The sequence below is a fragment of the Lineus longissimus genome, chromosome 9 (genome assembly GCF_910592395.1).
Source record: "Lineus longissimus chromosome 9, tnLinLong1.2, whole genome shotgun sequence".
NCBI classification, from domain to species: Eukaryota; Metazoa; Nemertea; class Pilidiophora; order Heteronemertea; family Lineidae; genus Lineus; species Lineus longissimus.
Genome location: NC_088316.1, coordinates 17,690,558 through 17,714,062, shown reverse-complemented (window position 1 = coordinate 17,714,062; position 23,505 = coordinate 17,690,558). Strand labels below are relative to the sequence as shown.

General features: G+C 42.3%; 3 protein-coding genes across 4 annotated transcripts; all 3 read left to right on the top strand.

Annotated features, from left to right (window-relative positions):
• The first annotated feature begins 405 nt into the window (after window positions 1-405).
• LOC135493356 (protein WWC2-like) lies at window positions 406-13,129 on the top strand. The gene is made up of 20 exons (XM_064780659.1): window positions 406-590; window positions 2,169-2,278; window positions 2,598-2,692; window positions 2,924-3,032; window positions 3,218-3,377; window positions 4,097-4,226; window positions 4,461-4,589; window positions 4,770-4,883; window positions 5,119-5,318; window positions 5,482-5,571; window positions 5,828-6,751; window positions 6,944-7,030; window positions 7,273-7,465; window positions 7,754-8,215; window positions 8,349-8,567; window positions 8,773-8,868; window positions 9,046-9,223; window positions 9,381-9,454; window positions 9,623-9,756; window positions 9,902-13,129. The coding sequence occupies exons 1-20, from the start codon at window positions 463-465 to the stop codon at window positions 10,032-10,034; spliced, it is 3,765 nt and encodes a 1,254-aa protein (XP_064636729.1). The 5' UTR covers window positions 406-462; the 3' UTR covers window positions 10,035-13,129.
• A 282-nt stretch (window positions 13,130-13,411) lies between these two features.
• LOC135493253 (phosphoglycerate kinase 1-like) lies at window positions 13,412-18,009 on the top strand. The gene is made up of 10 exons (XM_064780391.1): window positions 13,412-13,564; window positions 14,015-14,065; window positions 14,281-14,433; window positions 14,683-14,931; window positions 15,200-15,319; window positions 15,496-15,610; window positions 15,794-15,973; window positions 16,130-16,206; window positions 16,413-16,513; window positions 16,747-18,009. The coding sequence occupies exons 1-10, from the start codon at window positions 13,500-13,502 to the stop codon at window positions 16,887-16,889; spliced, it is 1,254 nt and encodes a 417-aa protein (XP_064636461.1). The 5' UTR covers window positions 13,412-13,499; the 3' UTR covers window positions 16,890-18,009.
• Window positions 18,010-18,365: 356 nt separating this feature from the next.
• LOC135493254 (N-acetylglucosamine-6-phosphate deacetylase-like) lies at window positions 18,366-21,752 on the top strand. 2 transcript variants are annotated; one of them, XM_064780393.1, is made up of 8 exons: window positions 18,366-18,468; window positions 18,856-19,087; window positions 19,283-19,477; window positions 19,702-19,911; window positions 20,083-20,171; window positions 20,433-20,562; window positions 20,763-20,939; window positions 21,147-21,752. In XM_064780393.1, the coding sequence occupies exons 2-8, from the start codon at window positions 18,865-18,867 to the stop codon at window positions 21,359-21,361; spliced, it is 1,239 nt and encodes a 412-aa protein (XP_064636463.1). In that variant the 5' UTR covers window positions 18,366-18,468; window positions 18,856-18,864; the 3' UTR covers window positions 21,362-21,752. The 2 variants fall into 2 exon arrangements, with proteins under 2 accessions (XP_064636463.1, XP_064636462.1); XM_064780392.1 differs by having other exon boundaries at window positions 18,369-18,542.
• Window positions 21,753-23,505: the final 1,753 nt, after the last annotated feature.

Below are 23,505 nucleotides of genomic sequence, written 5' to 3'. Positions count from 1 at the left end.
TCACATTGTCCTTCCTCGTTAATCAAAAAGAACGGCCTAAGTCGCAATGAACTTTGTTATTAAGGTTTCTTTTGAGGGCCTCGTGAAAAATGGATTTTTGTGTGAGCCTTTTGTTAACTACAGGGTGGCCCAGAATTTTTTCCCCCTGCACAATAGAATTCTATTGTGTATCCATTGTGTGAGGGAAAAAAGTTCTGGGCCACCCTGTAGAAATGGCCTGTGGACCTCAGGGAATTCAACAGCTAAGTTTGGTATGAGCATTGTGATGTAAATAGCACTGACATTCCACAGGCTGTTCCAAGCATTTAATAATTGCCAATTAAGATACGACCATTTGATTGGCTCCCGATTTCAGACGAGGCTACTTCGTGTGAATCCGTATGCAAATCAGTTATAACAAAATGGAGGTATCGTCATGAAAGTGGGAGATTTGTACTATTTTACTCAGATTTTTCACCTAACATGCCCCGAAATAGGCATGGGGAATTACCACTGCCTAGTGGCTGGGAAGTAGTAAGTGATTACGATGGAAAATTATTTTATATCGATCATAATACTCGGAAAACATCGTGGATAGACCCGCGAGATAGGTGAGTAAAATAGCTGAATACAATGTTGCCAATGCATAATGTACACAATCTGACAATGTGTACAGGATACACTATGATTCATGCAGTAACACCTTTAGGCTTTTGTGTAAAAAGGAAAGCCCTCCTGCTTGGATTTCAATTTTCAGGAAGAGCTGAGTTACGAAGAGAATGATAGTTCATTCAGTCCTAAAGTTATTTATTGCCATTCTGTAAGGGCCTGCCACCTCAGCCAGGGAGGCCATAGAGTACTCAGTAGAGCAGTACAACCAGTCTGTCTAGTGGCAGCGTTCGACCTTGCCATGCCTACTGAATTTTGCTCCAAATTCCAATGACAGTGGACAGTTGTTTTGAACAAGACAAATCAGAGCCAAAAGAAAACAAATGCGCTTGACAGCATGTCAGAAGTCTTATAATCATAAAGACTAAAGTCAAGATGAATTTACTTCGGACAATGTCATATGCCACTGTGAGTGTAACCCTTTGTTTCAGGTGAAACGTGTGATTGGACAGCACCCAAACAAACTTTGGCAAAACGGCCTTTGAATATCTAAAATAACTCTGCCTGCACAAGGCATGATCATAGCAATAGCATCAAACTTCTTCTGTATGAGGAAGATCGAATTAATTCATCCAACCCCTTTGCTAGGTCATGCTTTATATGACATGATCTGTGGTCTAAAACGATAAGCAGTAGGCCTACACGCCTTTTTTGGTCCTTGTGTTAATGGTGAAACTATAGTGACTTCACTATCCAAATTACCTGTTGCTATTGCACTTCACAGTAATTTACTAATTATGTGGTTTCAGGGCAAATTTCAGGTTGCATTGCCCCCCTTCAGATGTGACCGCCTAATGTTACCAAGTCAAAGGCTAATGTATTTCAGTTCAGTCAATGGAATGGTTGGCTTCGTATGTGGCTCTGTCAGTCTGTGACAGGCTCGTGTGACCAAGCATTAGAAATGTTGAATGAATGACCAGATTTTAAAGCCCTTTGTTTATGTTTAGCCATGTAATATTATCCATGGCTTTATCGCATCACAATAAGCTACAATGTATGTCTGAGGCCTTGGAAATCTTATGTCTATTCTGGTGTTTTTGTTAGGCCTCCATTCTTGCTGAGAAACTTTCATATGTATGTGCATTAAGGAATTTTAATCACCCAAGTTTGAACTAAAGCCTTGAACATACCTTTGTATACATGAACAAGACTATGGCAGGGTTTTCTCGAGCAGGGGCATTGTTTACCAACAAATATTGTCTGACCCTCTGCAGAAATTGCTGTTGTAGGAATAATTGATGTGAACCCCCTCAGACATTATCAAAAATGTGTTTTTAATGCGGACTTGGGCCCTTTTAGGGCCAAAAAGTGATGCTCTTCCTCGCCCCCACTGGCCAGTAAGCCTTAATGTACATGTAGTGCCCCCTCCCCCCTCCCCCATCCCTACATGTACATGTCTTTGAAGAACCTGTCTCCGAGGACAACCCATCCCCAACTACATGTACAATCAGTCCCCTAGGACAGTCTGAAAAAGAAGTTCTTTGGTTCTTTTCTGATGATATTGAATGCTGCCTTTTCAGATTGACAAAGCCCAAGAGTTTTGCTGATTGCGTTGGAGATGAGTTGCCTCTTGGCTGGGAAGAGATTGTTGATCCAAATGTCGGCACATACTTTATCAATCACTTAAATCGTAAGTATCCCGGTCAAATACTGACACACCAGTCCAGGAGGTGGTGTCCAGAAGAAGCTTTTTAGGGCTTGTCACGATTTGTACATATGGCAGCATCATGATGCATTTTGATGCTAAACGTTACATTACATTTACAATTGTGCCGGAAGGACGCTGCAGAAAAAATCTCATCATGAAGTAGTTTTAAAGGTGGCATGATATTTTTTGACCAGGAGTATACTTTGAAGCAGCTTTGTCTCCTGTATGTGCAATACCCATAGATTCTGGTGCCTTTTTTGCGAGCTGGATTCCAATTGCAATATGTCATGTTCTTTTACAGAAACTACTCAACTTGAAGACCCAAGGCTACAATGGAGAACTCAGCAGGAACAAATGTTGAAGGAATACCTAGTCACCGCAAATGAAGATTTGGCGGTAAGATTGGTTGACATTCCTCAACAAGTTCAAGTTCATTACTTTACGAATCTGAAATCTTTTTTGACTATTCTAAAACAAAAATGTCCTTGTTTACAGTTTATCAATACCTCATAGTTGATGCAACCATTATTTTCAAGGAGTTGAAAATTTAAAATTAGTTTTTACCCTATTTTTAGCTAGAACTAACAGACTTTTAAAATCATTCTGCATCAATCATACTCATTTCAGGCCAAAAAAGAGATATACACGGTGAAGGAACAAAGATTGATCCTTGCCCAGGATGAATATCACCACCTTCATGACACCCTGGCCGGATGGAAGTCATCAAGAACAAGTCGTAAGTTAAAAATTCTCATTTTCCCAACCTTTGTTCTTGAATTAGTGGCAGGCGGGCGGTCCATGGTTGTCTGAGCATGACTGCTTGAAGAGACAAAAAATACAGAATTTTGGATGTAATTTCAGTCAGGTGTCCGGATCATCTACCCGCTTCTCAAAAAAAAATTTAACATTTTTAATTTTCAGTCAATTCCAATTCAAGTGTAGGAAGCACAAAATACGATCCGGACCTACTTAAATCAGATGTTGCGCTTGCCAAGAATCGTGTGGCACGATTGAAGCAAGAGTTGGAGCAGATCAGGGCAGAGATGCAGTACAAGGAAAAGGGAGTTGAGACGTTGACACGGTAGGTTGCCCAACTCCTTTAACTTCCCAACTCCTTTGCCACAAAAAAGGCAAGAAATGAATTTATATTTAGGCCTACATGTACTTTGGAGTTCAAAATTCAGTTCGAATCCTCAGTCACTGATGACAAGCCTGTCAACACAACACGGAATTGAACATAAAGCTTTCAAATTCATGAATATTTTCTGCGCCTCTTTCTTTTGATGAGTCAATATAACTTGACACCTAAGGCCTGAATTGAGTGGATATGATTGTTGCTTGTTATTGAATGGAATTCCTCTTGGCGAATTCCAGGTCACTTAGAATCGAGACAGTAAAACCTCTGTACAAGCGACACATATGCTGTATTGTTGACCTTCACCTAGTTAGCCCTTTTGGGAAATATTCTGGTGCAAATATTTTGAACAATATCCAATCTCTGTTGCAACCACGGCTCACACTTTGTTTCAGTTGTATACAAAATGTGTGGCACAGCGTCTTATGGTTGAAAAGAGGCACTTTTGGGTCACTACATGTTTGGGTGTCTTGTGCATAATTTAGCAGCTAGTGTCAACAGATTACTACAAATATTGAAATAAGAATTATGTAATAAACTAATTAATCCGTGTGTATGTGTGGTATTGATGTCTTTGTACCCAATGAATTGGTCAATGTAACACCGGCTTACCCCCCCCCCCCAAGTTAGGCGATCAGCACTTAGTTACATTTGGCTTTTTTCAGAGTTGACCAGAAGATGACAGGCGACCAGGAAGTCTATAATATCCACACAGCCAGGTCGATGCTTGACAAAATTAGAACAATTCAGAAATCTCTCTCCACAGGAGAGAAAGAGAAACAAGATCTGATGCAGGTAAATTTTTCGAGCACACAAGCCGGTGCACCGTGACCAAGGTAAAGGATAAGAGTAGCACCTTAGTAATGGCCTCACATCAATGGCTACCACGATACCATGCCAGTGAGCTATATTTTCAGGTGTCCATGATGATTATGATGATAGAGTTGCCATTCACTCTAAGAGGTATTATCGAAGTTGAAAATGAACTTTTAAAGGTGTTTAACATTTGATGTATCTTGCTAATTTCAGCGTCTTGCCCAGTTAAAGGATGACATCTTGACCAACAAGCTCCAAGGTGGCTCATCCCCTGATGTCTCTCTCCTGTCGTTGCCACGGGAAGTCAGTAACACAGCCTCACAAACAGATCTGACTGGAGAGGTACTGTATTTTTTAAGTGCCCCGTAACAGTTCTGGTCAAGAGTAACATGCTCTGTTGCCTGCAAGTCTATACATTCTTTAACTCTCGAGTGTGTATATGAAACATGCCACGAATGTTACAGACAACAAAGGAAAGTTTCTGATATAGAACCAACCTCATAATCTGTTGCTTTCTTGTAGGGTCTTCCAAGTGGTGCACGCCTGGCTGAAATTGCCCGCATGCGGTTAGTCTACGATGAAGCCAAGAAGAAGGTGAACAGCCTGTCATTACAGTTAGCAGGCATAGAGGAAGACGTAAGTCCTCATGTCAACTGTCAACTTGCTATCTTGTGTCCCCTCCCCTCTCATTTTCGAGACCTTTACGACTTCTTTCTTCAGCCATTCAGAGATTAAAAGCTATGCTCAGAAAGAACTCCAGTTTGAAAACGAATTGTCTGCATTGCCTTCTATGACAAGATGGTTCACCATCCACCGTGGCTGAGTCAGGCAACCCTGGTTTTGTCTTGAGATATGTTCATTGTGTTTTCAGGTCATCCCAGGACAGACTGAGTCTGACAAGGACCACCTGCTCCTCATCCAGGAGAAGGAGCAGCTTATGAGAGAGCTGCGTAGCATCAACGTTAAGGGGCGTGGTGAGGAGGAGATCCATGGGATCGAGTTACAGATCTGTCAGTTGGAGAGGGATCTCAATATGGCCATGCAGATTTCGAGTAAACAGATTGCTGATAGGTAAATAACTTTGCCATGTCCTCAAAGCTGGATGTTCAAGATGATTATGAAGGGGGATGTATAAAAAAAACAGAACATGGCCACTTTCGGTGAAATGAAGATATTGGTACCACCTTGTTCATTGCATATTGCTGCTGTATTTTTAACTGACTTTCAATTTCAGGTTAAAATTACAAGAAAAGAAGTCCACAACCAAACGGAAATTGGATGAGGCTATAAAGCAGGCATCTTACTTAGAGTCTCAACTTAGGAGGTTAGTAAATGCCTAGATGTCTAAATGTCTTTGTGGGACCTCTGATTGCTAGTTAATCGAAAAGACATCATCGGCTGTACTTCACTGTTTTGTAGAAGTTATGCAGTGCTGAATGTATGGGCTATCAGGGTGAAAACAGCAGCACCTGTCACCTCTTGAGGTATCAGGTTTCCATATGATGACTCTTTCACCCAGTTTTGTGGCCTTTTGGTTTTTGACTTTCACAGCCTTGTCTAATTCTTTTTTCTGTTTTCAGCTTGTCCCTGAGCACACTGTCGGCATCCTCAGGATCAAGCCTGGGCTCTTTAGGGTCACTCTCTGCAAGTAGTCGTGGTTCCCTCAACTCCTTAAACTTCACGGACATTTATGGTCATTCTCTGTCGAGTGAGACAAATCTTCAGGACTTGAATCGGATTTATAACTTACTCCAAGGACACAGCATATCACCAATCATCGAAATGCAAGCAACTGGTTCCAGCGAAAATATCAATTTACAGTCCTCGTATACCAGAGCCCTTGGAGGAATGAGGCCTTCACGGATAGGCAGCACGGGTGTCACTGGTTCAAATCCCTCCCTGATGTCACCAACAGGTGATGCTAGTGTCACTGGTTCAAATCCCTCCCTAATGTCTCCCATGTCATCGTCACTGTCCTCATTGTCACCTCCGATTTCACCATACGATATCGGCCCCCCGCCGAGCTACGAGCAACATATGAATCACCGTCACGCACCACAAATTCCCCACGACTCAGAAGATCAAAACATTGAGAACTTCCAAGAAAGTCTCTCACAAATTCAAAGTATTACAGACCAGGTGCCAAATCCTGTGTCTGCTTCAGAAGTTGCGATACCCGGTATGAGTTCAGAAATTCCGGTAATGCAAACTTCTCATTCAGAGACTCCTGACTCTTTTCCCCACAGTTCAGTATTAAGGTCTCGTTTCATTGGTGCAGACAATTCAGAGACGGCCATTAATGCTCCGCTGAGTCCGATAAGCGAGGACAGTTCTGGTGTGTGCAATAATTCTGGTGGGAACACGCGGAGTGTTTCGGCGGCAGTAAGTGACGAATCGGTTGCAGGTGACAGCGGTGTGTTCGAAGCAAGTATTAAACGACCAAGTCACCTCGTTGATGTACTGGAGATGAATCTGGAGTCAGCTCAGGTGCAAATAGGCCTCAAGTAAGTATTGCTTTCAACTATTGTCTGAGCCACGAGTCTGGCAGTAATTCTTCTTGCATGCAGTAGATATTGTAGTCTGCGGTGCACTGGAGTAACAGGCTAAAGTGTGTTGGTAGACTGGTTAGGATACAAAAGCATCAGAACAACTTCGAGAGGCATTCTAACGAGATGGGTGTATGTTTTTTGTTCCAGGTTTGACCGTTTAGACAGCAAACTCCACATCAGCATCGAGCAAGCAAGGAACCTAGCAGCTCTGGCATTTGCTGAACGTTCAAAAGTGTAAGTATCATGAATAAGATTCTTACAAAATTCCAGAGATTTCAGTTTCTGGGAAGATTTTTATGGTTGAAAATGACCTGTTGTTTGCTCTTGATGAGTCCGAAAAAGCCTTTTTTTTACATCCCTCAAAAATCAGCTCGTGGAATGTTAGGCAGTAGAGGTATTTCCATGTGCGGCCCTGAAGTTTGACATCAGTAATCATGTCACATATTTCACCCTTTCTGATTTCTTCCCCCCTCCAGGTGTATAAAGGCAGCTTTGCTACCATCCTCCCCCGGTGTCAACGCATCATTGGTCACATCGCTATCAAAGAATCTGGACAATCCAAAGTTTGACCAAGTGTTCCGCGTTCCTGTATCTGAAAATAAACTCTTCCACAAGATTCTGCAGGTCAATATCTGGTGTGTTCGTGAACCTGCTTTAGAGGAATGTTTGGTAAGTATCATGTTGTATTACTGCCGTTCCTTGCACAACATCTCCAGTGATGGTTCTCAACTGCTGATTATAGTTGGACGAATGATTTACTGCTGGCCAACATCTCCATGCTGCAATAGCAGGGAGAATTTCCCCTCGAGCAGACTTAATTGCACAACCCTTGACATCTTTTTCAGTAGAGCTTTCCTTTGCCCTTCAAGTACGTACAGGCAAAACATACTAGAGTGCAGGACAACAAAACAGTAGAGTTTGATTTCAATTCACCAATGGTTCTTTTGACATTTTCAGGGTTCCGTGCAGGTGAGCCTTGCTGACTTTGAGCCCAAGTTAGTCTCCCAGAAGTGGTATAATGTGCTAAGTTTTCGGTTCATGGAAGCAGAGAGTACCTTGAGGCGGAAAGAAAGAGTGTCAACGAGTTCTGAGAAAGATTCCATTGACTCGCAACCAGAAAAGAATCCCAAAGAATCAAAAAGTGAGGGAGGAGACAATCGTACAGTTTCTCCTGGTCTATCAACGTGTGAAAGTGAGAGGCAAAAGGAGATACGGTTACATCCCATTGTCGCCAGTCTAAGGGAGGAGAGTAGTGATGAGTCAACGGTTATCTCGTCGGGAACGTCAACATTGACGCGGAACCAAGGATTGGAGGAGATGGCGCAGCACTTTGTTGATAACTCTGATGACGAGGATGATATCAGCAGCAGTGAAGATGACGACGATGTTGACGAAGGACAGGATTCGCAAGATGCCTTGGTGAGTTATTTTGATGTGCACCTATGCTACAATTGATGTTGAACTGATGTAACAAGATCGTGTTGCCTTCTATGACCAAGTGTTGGCTATGATGAATAGCATATATCATAGTTTTCCACCTTGCCCTTTTTAGGATTCTCCACCGCAAACGCCCGTCATCCCTGAAGCACCTGAGGACACTTTCCAGGAGGAAGAGGCGTCTGTGCTGTGTGATGCAGAGACTAATACAGAGGGTGAATATCGTGGCTGGGAACGCAAGAGGTCTGAAGAGACAATGAGAGGGAGCGCAATACGACGATCACAGACATTCTCACCTACGGGTGGGAGATTGGAAGGAGATTACAGATGCAAGGTACCGGTTTTGTCTTGAAACTCTCAGATTTAGCCTTGTGTTTGTTTAGCTCTTCAGAGAAGGTGAGAGAGATTTTCGAGGTGGAGGATGGTCGCTGTTATGACACCAAAAGGAGGAACGCGGATTAATATCTGTTGTTGATCTTAATAGTGTAGAGAGTGCTCTTATTCACAATTTCTAAGGTTAATCTTGTGTCTTGTTTCAGCTGAATCGTCGTGGTAGTGACAGTTCTGTACCACTCTATCGGCGAGGACCATTCCAACGGAATGCCGTGGAGAGGAGAAGTTTGAGATGGAAAAGGGTAAGCATCAAACCTGAATGGAGGAATGCCATGGTCAAGTGGTTCAGTTGTTGAACCCATGAACTGAGTGTTGTGGGTTTGACACTTCACTTTTAATCAAAATGGTTACCAAGTAAGTGATCAGTTATCTTTCTGATGCCACCGTTTCAAATTCTCACATGCTTGTTTTCCCTGCAGACGCCGAGTGCCATTCCACCACCACATCATCATACTCCCAAAGATCATGGTAAAGTGCGGACAAGTCTCGACCTCGAGTTAGATCTTCAGGCATCCGAGACCAAGCTGAGTCATCTTCAGGATGAGATCGCCCGGTTAAGAGAGCTGGTGGGAATGATGAAAGATACTAAAACGAGAGGTAAGCAGAGTCTTTAAGCTCCACCTTTTACAACAAGTAAACTCAAACTTTTACAACAAGTAAGTGGGTCAAACTGCTCAAATCGTTATTTTAATTACCTGCCCATGTCTATAGTACACCAGAGCCATCAATGAAGTATTTATTTCTTTTACTTCAGGAGAAGGAGAATTGCCCGGCTGGTTCACTGACAATGAAAAGCTACAGGAGCTCCTCAACGAAGCTGAGAAACTGGTGAGTAGTAATCTCAATACTTTAGGAATACAATGTACTTACTCATTTCCGAAGCAAATGGCACCAGAAAGATAACTGATCAACGAATGTTGCAGGGTGCATTAAGTCATCCTCCTGAGGAGACTTGCTTGTGTTTTTGGTTGCTAAACAGTGTATCTTATCTTGCAGCAAAAGAAGGAGCAGGTCGGTGATGGGCAAGGTGTCTATCAGAAGAAGATTGTTAAGTTGTTAAGACGTGTCAGCAAGGAGGTTCATCGCTTCCAGCGGAGAAATAAGCAGAAGAAGGATGAGCGATTGTTCAGGTGGGTTCAGATCATGCTCTGGCAGACATCATCTGACCTTAGAGGCTTTTGTATAATGGTTCAAAGATATCAAGGTATCCTTGCAGTAAATAATGTCCTTGGTTTGATTTCTTTGACTTGCTAAGAAGTTTTGTTTTGTTTTCAGAGAGAAGATGGCGTTCTTCACAACAGTCAACATGAACATCCCGGTCATTCTGAAGGAGGGAGAGGAGACACCGGTCTCACAAGGCACGGACCCACAGGCACCACATGACACACTGCTGGAAGATCATGGCTAAACGGGGTGACATCAATCCGCTGGTTTCTATCTTGTTCAGCTCTTTACGAGCATCTTCCTTGTCTCGGTGATTCTGTCACGAAGCGTCGTCCATGCTAAACTTGGTCATCTGCTAACAGGGACTGTTGGCTGTCTTCGCCTGATCAGTGATTATGAGAAATGGATTTTGGTTTGAAGGTTTTGTTTGAAAGGCAGTGTTGGTATTATGGAATGAATGCAGGTGTAAGGGGTATTCCAGTGCTGTGCTAAAGGAAAGCAAAGAAATTCCTCAAGGTACGGTACCAGGAACTATCGTTCAGTATGCAACATAGGTTGGATATTATATCTAATTAATGGTGAACTTGAGAGAAAAAAATAATATTGTTATACCAAATAGTCATCAGGCTTGAAATATATATTCAATGGGGGAGGAGGAATTCAATCTGGAACTTTCTCCTGTTTCTCATGAGTGTTGTTTTGACCAGCTTCAAAGCTTTTATTGAAGCTTATTGAATTGTGGATATGTGCTACATGTATCGGGTTGGTACATATTTGGGTTTTAAATGTACAGTGTGTACAGAGTGAATTTTATATTCTTAGCATCATGACAACAGAAAAGATATCAGTCTGATGAGAATGTTTAGGTAAACTTTGATAATCAGTAAATTCAGGGCTTGAAATGATACTCGAAAAGACTTGGGCTGTTTTGAGAGAAGTTTAGAAATGTATGTGTATTGTAGACTTGATGTTCATTTTGGTATTATATAACTGCCTCTGGTTGCCAATTTGTACTGCACTATTTGTTTTGAAAGGTTTTCTTGTCCAGTTTTTCAGAGAGTGATGGGTCGAATCCGTCCTAAAGTTGATGAGGATTGCAGTGAACCATCCATTGTTATTTTCTGTTGTCAAGATCATACTTTTGTGCGGCACACCTTAAGTTGATCCAAAACGCTGACGTATTATTTATTAGTTTGGATTAGCTTGAGGTGAGCCGCAGTGACTGTCTCATGGAGAGCCTCAGAACCTGTGTGATTTGGACCGCCACAGGTGATGGGTCCGATTACGAATGTCATTTCTAGCAAAAGCACTTTACAAATAAACAGCTGCTTAAAAAATTTGTGATTAATAGATCATAGGGCTTCGATGAGTGGTATGTGTGGATAAGTGTTGCCAATAGTGTAAAAGTGATGTCATTTGTACCCATTTTATAGTTGACGCGTGCCCCTCATGGGACGAAATTTTGACTAATATTTGTGAATATTGTAAATTCGTCCAAAGTCCATACATGTACGTAAATTTTGTAACATAATGTATATTCCATGCATAACGCAATGCAATTATCAATAGAGAAACCTACATGTATCCTTGCTGCATGTATTAAAAACAATGTTACATGTAATCCAATCCAGTCAGGAGGTTGTTTTTCAAGTAATATCTTTATTTTGCCCTTATGTGAAGTTGAGGTTTTCCTGCCCATAGGACTATTATCATAAAATGTAAATCCTTATTATGTATACTAGACAACAGATGATATCCATTTGAACAATTGTATACCATAGGGCACCAGCCGCTGCGTGGCACTGACTGTCACTACGGTATTATATTGTTGTGACATCAATGTGTTGTCATTTTTCTCTGAGGTTTGAGGCCTGCCCTGATGAAAGTCAGTGCCACCTAATCGGATGCAGATACCCTTTTGTAGTGACCTGAAATGGAAGTCTGGCATGTTGCACGTTTTTGTCAACTTCATGAAGATATTTTCAGACTGAAAGAAGTGGGGCTTTTATCAACCATCTACAGTCAAATCTAAATGGAGGGATGCAACTGTGCGATTTTGAGGAGGGCATATTGTCTCTTCTAATGAATGTCTCGTTTCTGTAGGGGGTGGGTTTTATCATTCTGTTGGGTTTTCCCATTCTTACGATCATGTAATTATCATTATTATTTTATCTGTGTATTTGTATTTTTATGGTAACGAATGAAGTCTATAGCATTTCATGTCTAGTTTAACAGTGGAAGGGTCTTGAAATGTAGAAATGTGACCATCACAGAGTATTGTCTTTGTTTCATAATTGAGATGTGTTCATTTTAGTAGTGTTTTGAATAAAATCAACAGATTTTTAGCACATTATTTTGGTTTTAAAAGATTGTCCATGTAGAAGTTCTACAAAGTTTAATTAAAGACCCTTTTGACTGAAAGAATTAACTCATTTCCTCCAGATATTGAAAGATTCAGCATTTTGAATGAGAGAGAATTATAGGCTATTGTTCTGACTGGTTTGTTTTATTGGGTGAGGGTGCCAATGTAAGTGAAAAGTTTCTGGGGTCAGTTATATTTGAATACTCACTTGTATATGATTTGGTTGATAACACCCTTCATGAAAGGGTACAATTTGTACGGTTTTAAACAACATTCCTTCAGATTTGAAGAGAGAATTTTTAGTTATCTTAGCTGCCTTGGTGAGGTATGTCAAATTCTGTACGTAATTTCATTGTCAGTACCATATTGCGATAGTAGTGATGCCTATCTGTCAATTCACGGATGAATGAATGAATGAATGAATGAATGAATGAATTGAAAAACTTATATTGGGCGCCTTTCCGTGGTCCACCACGCTCAAGGCGCCACCCCCCCTAAATAGTCCTCAAACAAGGTAGTTTTGAGTTGCCTCTTAAATGATGTTTCTGGTAGAGCCCTGACGGAAACAGGAAGTTTGTTCCACAGGTATGGGCCACAGCATGAGAAGCTGCGGTCACCATACCTGGACTTACTTCTTTTGATTTTAAACGGATGTTGAACTAGTTCTGGACAATAGTCTGCCTTTAAGGTCTACGCCGTTTGTTCGAAACTCGAAATTCGAAATTAAATTTGAGATTTTCAATCATGTAAATACAAATTGAATATTTATTTCAACATCGCTGTTGCGTTCACCGATTGTACCTTTACAGACAAAAACAATGTAAACGAATGGTGTAGACCTTAGGTAAATCTACCTACTTACTTGTATAAACCTTTAAACTTTCCATCCAGTAAGTGTTAACTTCCTTGTTCCTCTTCTGACTTAGAATAAGTTATAATGTATAAATGTAACATTTATATTTTACAAAAAATATACAAAGGAAAATTATAAATTGTTTCGTTTTTGTTTGTTTTGCTTATACAATTGATCTGATGCTTTGAAAAAGGCTCTGCGCTTGGTGGCCAAAGGGAATACCTCAAGCCAAGCCATCAAGAAATATCGTACCAAGGTCACTTACAGCCATCAAAGGTCCCACATCAAAGCTGCCCATAACCAGTGATAGCCAAAGTTGGCCATTAATAAGTGTCTTACCAAAGGTCGCACGTCAGTCCACCATGCAAACCCCTCCCTCCGGTGGAAGAGCCGCCTCGGCGCTGCTGGAAGAATTGCCAATTCGCTCGTGAGGTCGACGAAGGACGTTCGCCTTTTCATCTCATAAAACTGTCCCTGATCCATCGAATTTCAAGATGGCATTATCCAATAAACTTTCCATTACCGATGTAGACTTGAAAGGAAAGAGGGTGTTGATCAGGTAACGACTTTTGATAAAGAAATACAGGTTTACAAGTGTACCGACTTAAGGGCATTCACTGTGTTGTATGTGCTGTGCAGTGTGTACATAGCACATACGTGCATTGTACATGTACATTTCAAGAGAAGTCTGTAGGCCTAGTCTGCATACTGTTACCGAAGGTCGAATGAGATGTCAGATATCTGACAGAGACTAGTGTCGTGGTGAAAGATTGGGCGTTTTCAAAGTACGAAAGACGTCAGGAATATCCTGACCCGTTGCTATTGACTATTGCAAATGCAATGCGCCCTTCTATCTTACCACGAACTGGTATAAACAGTGGACCCAATTTCCCCTACGAATCGTCGTGCAACAGTTCAATGCCTATTAGAGAGATTCCCTCTCAGCCTCTGAACCTAGCTGTCAATATTAAAGTAACATTCCTCTAGTCTCTTACTCTTACCATTTCAGGGTTGATTTCAATGTGCCGATGGATGGGAAGACTATCACAAACACACAGAGGTAAGGAAAACCGAGCGTCTTTAGGCATTAGCTGCATCTTCATCTGACAGATCAATCTTATGATTTCCCACTTCCTGTAGTCTTCCGTACACCTATCTTGACTTTTCATACTTGTCTCTTGTTAGTTGGCATATTTCATGAGGTCTTCATGTCTCACCTGTCCAACATACTGCACTAAGATTGTATCATAACCCCTTCTTTCCGTTGAATTGCAGAATTGTCGCAGCACTACCCACTGTCAGGCATGCATTGGAGAACGGAGCAAAGTCTGTTGTCCTCATGAGCCATTTGGGGCGGCCAGATGGCAAGGTTGTCCCAAAATATTCCCTCGAACCTGTGGCCGCAGTTGTAGAAAAGGAACTTGGAAGGTGAGAGGAATTAGAGGCATCTCAGGGCTCAGAGCCAGGCTACTTTTTCTATCAGGTCGATGAACAAGCAATGCACCTCATGACTCCGGACATGCCCTCCCAGATTAAGAAGTTCAGGCCACTGGCCACCTGCAGGATGACATTCCCACCCTAAGGTGACACTAATTGCTAAGATTGTTGGACTGCAAACTGCTTTACATACGTTTTCTTACGTTTAAAATTCATGACAGTATATTCATCATCTTACAGGCCAGTTACAGTCTTAAAAGATTGCGTCGGAGCAGAAGTGGAAAGCGCATGTGCCAACCCAGCAGCGGGCTCCGTGTTTCTGCTGGAGAATCTGCGCTTCCACGTCGCAGAGGAAGGCAAGGGTGTCGGAGCAGATGGACAGAAGGTCAAGGCCAGCGAGGCAGATGTCGCTGCATTCCGGGCATCGCTGTCAAAACTTGGCGATGTTTATGTGAATGATGCTTTCGGTACTGCACACAGAGCTCACAGGTAAAAAAGGCAAATACTGTGAAATTCTAAAGCACTTTTGCCTGGCTTGCTGTTAAGGAGGATATAGGTTGGCTGGCTTAAACTGCCTCAACATGTCAAGCTCCCTTTGCTGTGCACAGAGCTTTGACATGCTGAGAAAGATGACCTTGCAGACGTGCTGTAACGTATTCTATCTTACTTATGTCCTGTTCTACCTTGTTGAATAGTCCAACGCTTGAACACCAGGTGGTTTATCTGCTGTTGTCTTGAATAAGCCTCATCGTTTCAGTTCCATGGTTGGATGCAATCACAGTCAAAGAGCATGTGGATATCTACTGAAGAAGGAATTAACATACTTTTCAAAGGCATTGGAGAACCCTGATAGGCCATTCTTAGCAATTCTTGGAGGGTAGGTACAGTATGATGTTTGATATTGATTGTAGATTGCCGAGTTTTACTTCTCTCATGTCTAACTGCAATCGTTTGCGACTAAAAATATCACCTGATTTGGTGGCTGAAGATGCCCTTGTCAATCCACTTGTTTTATCATATTCTTGTTTTGATAGTTGCTTGGTTTGTTTTCAGTGCTAAGGTTAAAGACAAGATTCAACTTATTGAGAACCTGTTGGAGAAAGTGAATGAGATGATCATTGGGGGAGGAATGGCGTACACCTTCTTGAAAGTCCTCAACAATATGGAAGTGAGTATTTGGAACTGAAATCCAGAAAATTTGTTCTTTCTTTCTACGTCACAGAATATCTGTATTTGTCATTATGGACATTGGTTTAGTTTTCATTGGAATGGATCAGAACATCTCCAGTCTATTTGAAAGGTACATGTACTGTCATGCAGGGAGCTTTAACATGTTTTAATTTCTCTCCAGATCGGGGATTCTCTCTATGATGAAGATGGGGCAAAAATCGTACAGAAACTGATGGATAAGGCCAAGGCGAAAAACGTGACCATTCATCTACCTTCTGATTTTGTGACGGCAGACAAGTTTGACAAAAATGCAACAACTGGTGCAGCTAAAGTATCGGATGGGATACCTAAGGGATGGATGGTAAGTATGTGATGGATTAAACTTGAGATAAATGTGGCATAAGTATCCTGGTTGTCCTTTGGCATATACTTGAAATTATCTCATCCGGCACTAGGCTATTCTCACTAAAATTTGTTTCCTTGGTGTCAGTGATCACAATTTCTGTTTCGTTTGCAGGGCCTTGACTGTGGAAAGGAATCTGTTGCCAAATTCTGTGAAGTTATCAAAAGAGCCAAGCTGATTGTCTGGAATGGGTAAGTGCTAGGCACATTTTCAGCTTCTTGATGAGTTGGACTTCTTGTTCTCCAGATTTTCCTGAATTGATTTGTCCTTGGAATGAGATTTAAAAGCGAGGTTCCTTGTACCTAGTACCTACATGTATGTACCTTGTGGCTAAAATTCCGTATGAGAAGTTTGTTAGCTTTGAATGGAAGCTTAATTTTCAATCCCTGCCTTCCAGACCACTTGGTGTATTTGAGTTTGACAAATTCGCTGCTGGTACGAAGGATGCCATGGACGCAGTTGTGGCTGCTACGGCCGCTGGAACAACCACTATCATTGGTAAGTGCAAAATTAAGAAAAATCTGTCATGATTGCCCCTCGTGAAAAGGTGTGTTACATGTTCAACTATCAAGAGAATGTCAACACCTCTTTGGAACAAGGGAGGGATGTTTTCTGAGAAGCACCATTATGGGACTCGGGAATCAGGAATACAAGATGGCTCGTCATGCTGGAAGCTCCGGATTTGGATTCTCTGGCTCGGACTGTAATAAAATTATGTTGTACTGTTTCAGGTGGTGGGGACACAGCTACTTGCTGTGCCAAGTGGGGCACCGAGGACAAGGTCAGCCATGTCAGCACTGGTGGTGGAGCAAGCTTGGAGCTGCTGGAGGGAAAGACTCTTCCTGGTGTAGCCGCTTTGTCTGATGTCAAGTAAATGTGATACAATGAACTTTGATTGCTCCGTAATCCCGTCATTCTCAGTCTGACGCATCTTAGGTAGCAAGGTGATTTCCACTATGGACATATACATATGATTCATGCAGTGATACCTCTCAGAACTCCCAAGATTATCCAAAGTGGAGAATTAAAAAAATCTCAAAATACTTATTTTGTTTTTATGTCTATCATGATTATGAATCATAGGAGGCATGTGATATAGTCATGAATGCATCGGCAGCTGAATTCTGTAAATACCTGCTAAGCAGGTTCACACTCGCAGTCTAATGGGTGAACACTTAGTCTAGCAGGTTCTGACTATGTCTAGCAGGCCCTCGCACTCGCAGTCATGATATTCACAGACACACCTTGTTAACGGAACCATATGTTACATTTGCTTTTGCATACATGTACATGAAGGTTGTCATCCAGTTTAGTTATAAGAAAACTGTTCTATCACATGCCGATCCTGCCCTATCAGGCTTAATCTTAATCGTAATGGGTATTCCAATTTCAGAGGATTTGTTTCTTGTTTGGCCTCATCTTTGTGACAACCGAAGCTTGAACTACCCTTGGCCTGAGCTTTCATCAAATAGTACCACTGAGAATTCATTATCAACCCTAACAGTCATTCATATCACCCTGAAATCATGTTATTGCCTGTCTGAGTGAAATAAGAGATTCCTTAGAACTTCCTAGAGAACCTTTGAAGGGTTTCTGCAAAACTGGCCAGTTGTGCAAAAAAACTTGTTTACATTGAAAGTAGGGTAGCTAAAAGGATTAAATATGTTCATGTACATTGTAATCATGAATGTTTTATGTAAAATTTTGCTAAAGTTTAATACTGGTTGTAGAAAGGGTCGAGGTATTTGCTAATGTTGTACTTCTTGTCCAAATAAATGCTGTAATGGTTGGTTCTGTTTTGGCAGTGCAACGATTTCTTATGTACTTTTACTTGCTTATTTTGTTCTGTTGTACCTTGTTTCCCATGTGAGTCAGAGTGAAGTAGGAATACTTTTATTTGCTTGTTTTCCTCAATACTAAAATCATGCATCCGGATAGTTTATACTGGTAGTAATGTGATTTTATAAGAATAAATCTTATTGGATAGGATACAACATCGTTTTTTTCTTCTTTTTCACTCTCACTCTTTTTCACTCTCACCTAAGATGCGTCGGGCACAAGAAGCTCAAATGTGGCCAGGTGCCAATGGGCAATAAAAACCACAAATCGAGGCCAATGGAAAATGCATTATAGGGCAACCAAGTTCATTACTTCACACTGTCTTATTGGCCATGTTAACCTTGTATTTACACAAGACCCGTTGAAAAAGTTAATAGAAATTGGCCAGCTGGAAGAGTCAATACAGCGTCACCCGATTCCAGGCTGGTACCCTCTTCCAGCTGGATATCCATTCAGCTCTTCCCGCCCTCTTTTGGAAGAGCCATATCACTGTCAGTCGAAACTCCAGCAACATAGGCCAATTGGCGATAGCAGCTGACGCCTACGTCACGTATGTGATTTCTCTCTCCCAAGCAGTTCATTAAGCGGGCCATAGCAGCTGATGCCTACGTCACGTACGTGATTTCTCTCTCTAAGCCGAAGCCTACTGCAGTGATAGTTGATCAGTGGTCGTAGACGCTTAGCAGCCGTACGTACGAAATGATAACTGAACTCGAGCTCAAACCCTGCAAAACATGACAAATTCAGTCCCATCTCTTGGCTTCCTGCTTGGCTTGGCCGCTTGTCCTTGGGCAAGACACTTTACCATCATCACTGAAAAACTGAATTGGTCGCGTCATGTAGATGTCCTGCTTACAATAGCCTACTACGGTGTTAATGATGATGTCATCACATGTTGAACATTGGGCAGGACACTTTACCATGTGTCATCATGTAGCCTACACGAGGGCTGGCGAGGTCTATCTAGAGAGTTTAACTTAATTGAATATCTCATTTTGCAGTGCTGAAACATGCCTTCCAAGGGAAACACCAAAAGCAAAAGATTCCTAGTTCGATACACCAACTGCTTGTTGTTACGCGACCATCAGCTTATTCGAGAAAATCTCTGGAGCCGTGATGGCATCATTATTAATCCTGAGAAAATCTTCTTCGATGAGCGATCTGTGGCAGATATCTGCATTGATTGTCAAGGATGCATCATCAGCCCAGGATTCATTGATGTCCAAATAAATGGTAAGTGATTAGGGGGGGGGGTATAGGTGTACGGTAGCCTGCTTTAATGAATGTAACACCAAATGTTTCTTGTAAATTGATCCTGTATCCACCCAGTGGCAAGCCAATCTACAGCATGAATAGGCCTTGCTGTGACAGGATTTTGAACCACCTTCCTGATTCTAAGTTGACCCGTGACGGCGTTATATCTTTCAGGTGGCTTTGGTGTAGACTTCTCCCTTGACACTGCTAACGTTGAAGCAGGATTACAAACGGTTTCCAAGGGCCTCCTCTGTCATGGTGTCACATCCTTCTGTCCGACCATCATCACTTCGTCATCCAAGCAGTACAAACAGATCCTTACGAGGGTCCAGAAGACGGAGGGGAGTGAAAATGGTGCTGGAATATTAGGTAGGTACATCATGTACAGAAAATATCCTGATTTTCGTGGCTATGTTTGCAATTGTACTCCCTCTTGCGAAGATTGCCAAAATAGTAGGCCTGAGAAAGTAAAGGGGTTTACCATATATTGCTGAGGCTATATGCCATGAAAAGTACTCTCTGGTCTCCTATACATTTAAAACCTTTAACAAGCAAGAATGGGGCCTTTAACATTTTTTATCATTCCCCTTCAGGTCTTCATTTGGAAGGTCCGTTCATCAGTAAGGAAAAGAAGGGAGCACATCCTGAAGGTTTGATTGCTGAATTCAGAAGAGGATTTCAGGATGTCCTGGATATGTATGGGTCACTCAACAACGTTGCTATCCTAACCCTTGCCCCTGAGCTGGAGCAAGCTCCTGATGTGATTCGAGAGCTGTCGAGGAGAGGTGTCAGAGTAGCTGTTGGTAAGTACAGGATAACTACTTTTGAAAGGATTGCAGGTAGTGGCGCTGATTAGACAGCTCATCTGAGTTCTTCTGAAAGGTTTCAGGCCAGTCTGGGATTAATGTCCAATGGTAATACCTCTACCATTGTTAATATCAGACTATGAACCCAAAACTTGTTCATTGTTTCAGGTCATTCCGTGGCCAGCCTGGCCCAAGGAGAGGCTGCATTTGATGCTGGTGCAAAGTTCATCACACATTTGTTCAATGCCATGTTACCAGTAAGTACTTAAACATCAGAAGTGTCCTCAGAGCTGTGGTGTAGTGCTGCGATTGACTCCTTGCTCAGAGGTGGTGGGTTCAGACCCTTTTGAGCTGCCTTGTTCTTTTCAAGTTAGAATCTGATTGTAAAAGGGAGACCATAGGTAGGGCCCAGGTGGGCAATGATAAGTTACACCAAAGAAAAGCACACAACACTTCCTGGTTTAGAAGTGTCCCTTTAAATACTATTTTGGTTGAAGTCTTGTAGTGTTACTTTTCAGTTTCATCATCGTGATCCTCATCTGGTCGGACTCCTGGCAACTGATCATGAGGTTTATTATGGTGTCATTGCGGATGGTAAACATACACATGCTGCTGCTTTAAGGATAGCCTACAGGGTGAATCCAAAAGGTATGTTACCATCCCTCCTCACCCCCCAATTTTGCTAGATGTGCTGTTCAAGTAACCATATACCCCTGGAGAGTTTGTCTCACTGCATTGTTCAATGTTGGATTAACGTTCATGGATAGATAGACCAATGAGGTGATTATAAGATCTTTCACACCATATAGTAGTCCAATGTCTTAGAGAGGTCATGGTTGTCCTTTCAGGTTTGGTGCTGGTAACTGATGCCGTTCCAGGTCTGGGTCTTCCTCCAGGCCCCTACACGATAGGGACACAAGATGTCGAGATAAAGGATGACAAAGCTGTGATTGCAGGGACTGATACTCTCTGTGGTAGCATTGCGTCGATGGACTTCTGTGTTAAACATTTCCATGCGTCAACTGGTGAGTAGGATTATTTTCCTTATTGAGTGAATCTTCAAAAATGTATTGTCACACTCGGTACAGAGCCGATCATATTCTTTAATCTTGTGACTTTGTCCATTGGACCTGGTTGTGACGTTGTCTCTAACATGGTAATACCAAATTTTGTCTGATACTTGTATAGCATTATTGGAAGTGGTTTGATGATATTGACTTCTCAAATTTCAGGATGTTCTCTCGTCGAAGCTTTAGAAGCAGCCACGGAAACACCCGCAAAGATGTTAGGAATAACACAGAGAAAGGGAACGTTGGGCTTTGATTCGGATGCGGACTTTGTACTTCTTGATAAGGACTTAAATCTATTAGCTACGTTCATTGGAGGTGCATGTGTCTGGGAAAAACATGAAAATGTGACTATCACAACATATGCTGATGATGATTAGACATTCCAAGGAGTATTTGCTCAAACCTCCTATGCAGCGTTCAATGAAAACTCTGTCAGAATTCAGAATCACTATTTTGACTTTGGTGCTTTCTCTAATATTAAGACTATTTAAATGTACTGAGGTTTTGATTCTACATTCTTTCAATTCTTCAAATCCATCAGCTGGCCGTCGTATTGATTGCAAGGTAGAAAATGTAACAGTGTTTACATGTCCATGTTAATATTTGTGGTCCTCTGCATCAGGAACCAAGCTGACTATCAGCCGGTAGTTTGGATAAATGCTATTGACTCTTGGTTTCAAGGGTCTCTTTCAAAGTGCTGAAAAGAGCACAGTAGCTGTAATTTGTATAGCTTTAATAAATCAATGAATAATTAGATTCAGTTGTAAATCCTTTCTGTGCTGTTGATTTGTCATTAGGGACTGGAGGACACTTTACAGAATGCATATTCTGTTTGGAAACGTAGTTTTGTGATGCTGCTGTGTCCAATGGTAAGACCGTTGTGACTGACTGGGACGTCAAATCAGAAAAAATATCGTTGGATTGTCCTTACGTCTTGACGTCTCAACCCTGTTGGTGAGTCGTCGTCGGTTGGATGTCCCTGTGGCGTCACCAATAGTGGTTGTGACGTCCCGGTCTTGACTGGTGTGGTTGTCAAGAGTAATTCCGGGCAGTAGGGTGTGCGCGGGAATGACATGCTGTCGTCATTCTAGGGCGGGAAATAAGCAACAGGGTTTAAGTGTGCTCTGAAAACGGTTTCGGTACAAAGGTGACCTCATCAGTTATGCTAATGGACTAAACGGAATGCGGCAGGTAGTGTGGCCTGCTTGACCCTTTGTGTCCGATATGTGGGTCGGACCAGTTCCCTTATTGTAGTATGGGGGAGCTGTACTCTATCAGTGGGATATGAGGAGGGTTGGGGCTGTTGTGCTCATGACTGAAATGATATGGTGTTGTATCTATTTCAGGTATGGTGTGACGTACGGGTGTTTTGAGGACGGGGATTCTGGGTGATATCCCTGCTAGGTGGTGCATGGTTAACGATATTTAATAAAAGAGAAGACACCATCGGCTGGTTTATGCTGATGCGAGAGTGATGGTGTGCCAAGGCTCATACGGAGAAATAAATGATAGAAACGCTAGGAAAGTATGAGCGTGGTTACCAGGACGTGTTGTCCTTGATGTTGAGTCCTAACGGCGACATGGTGCGCAGACGGTGGATCCAGAAAGACTCTCTAGAGAGTCTGGTGGCCTTGGCTTGGGCGCCATCTGGTGGGATGTGCATGAACTCAAGGATAGAGACAATAATGTCTTCCAGGCCATGATGGTCCGGGAGGTTATCCTCCCGGACCATCATGGCCTGGAAGACATTATTGTCTCTATCCTTGAGTTCATGCACATCCCACCAGATGGCGCCCAAGCCAAGGCCACCAGACTCTCTAGAGAGTCTTTCTGGATCCACCGTCTGCGCACCATGTCGCCGTTAGGACTCAACATCAAGGACAACACGTCCTGGTAACCACGCTCATACTTTCCTAGCGTTTCTATCAAGAATGCATATTCTGGGTGTCCCATCCATGTCGGACAGCCAACAGGGCATTAGCTTGATACAATGACATATTGACATACAGCATCCTATCATGCGTTTTGGAGATCATTGAATGTGTCCCCATTGGCATATCTTTAGCCATGTCTTCAGGACACTGAGTACGATTCCCAAGTGTTATATTGCCTCATGTACGTCTTCGGAACACCCTGTATTAAACAACAGGATCTTCAAAGACTTCAGGCATATTGCCTGATATGTCCTGGGTACATCCAGCATGAAACAACGAAATCGCTCATGGCACATCGTCAATGTATCCTCTAGACACCAAGTAGGGAACAACAGGTTCACCATAGGCTCATCGACAAACATGTCCTCAGCACAGCCACTATGAATCAAGCACATGTTTCACTTGTGACACATTGTCCCATGTGTCTTCGGAACCCCCTGTATGCCCCAACACGATTTCATGTGGCACTGTCAGATGTGACATCTGAGCACCCAGCAGGACACAACCAGATTCCCTTGTGGCCCATTGCATGATGTGTCATCAGCAGAACATCGTCCGATGTGTCCTCAGAACACCCAGTATGACCA

Coding starts and splice junctions, on each gene's coding strand:
- LOC135493356 (XM_064780659.1), top strand. CDS start 463: ATGCCCCGAAATAGGCATGGGGAATTACCACTGCCTAGTGGCTGGGAA. Junction 591..2,168: donor TGGATAGACCCGCGAGATAG/GTGAGTAAAATA, acceptor CTGCCTTTTCAG/ATTGACAAAGCCCAAGAGTT. Junction 6,752..6,943: donor CAGGTGCAAATAGGCCTCAA/GTAAGTATTGCT, acceptor TTTTTGTTCCAG/GTTTGACCGTTTAGACAGCA.
- LOC135493253 (XM_064780391.1), top strand. CDS start 13,500: ATGGCATTATCCAATAAACTTTCCATTACCGATGTAGACTTGAAAGGA. Junction 15,974..16,129: donor GGATACCTAAGGGATGGATG/GTAAGTATGTGA, acceptor TTTCGTTTGCAG/GGCCTTGACTGTGGAAAGGA. Junction 16,514..16,746: donor TGGAACAACCACTATCATTG/GTAAGTGCAAAA, acceptor GTACTGTTTCAG/GTGGTGGGGACACAGCTACT.
- LOC135493254 (XM_064780393.1), top strand. CDS start 18,865: ATGCCTTCCAAGGGAAACACCAAAAGCAAAAGATTCCTAGTTCGATAC. Junction 19,912..20,082: donor AGGTGTCAGAGTAGCTGTTG/GTAAGTACAGGA, acceptor TCATTGTTTCAG/GTCATTCCGTGGCCAGCCTG. Junction 20,940..21,146: donor ACATTTCCATGCGTCAACTG/GTGAGTAGGATT, acceptor CTCAAATTTCAG/GATGTTCTCTCGTCGAAGCT.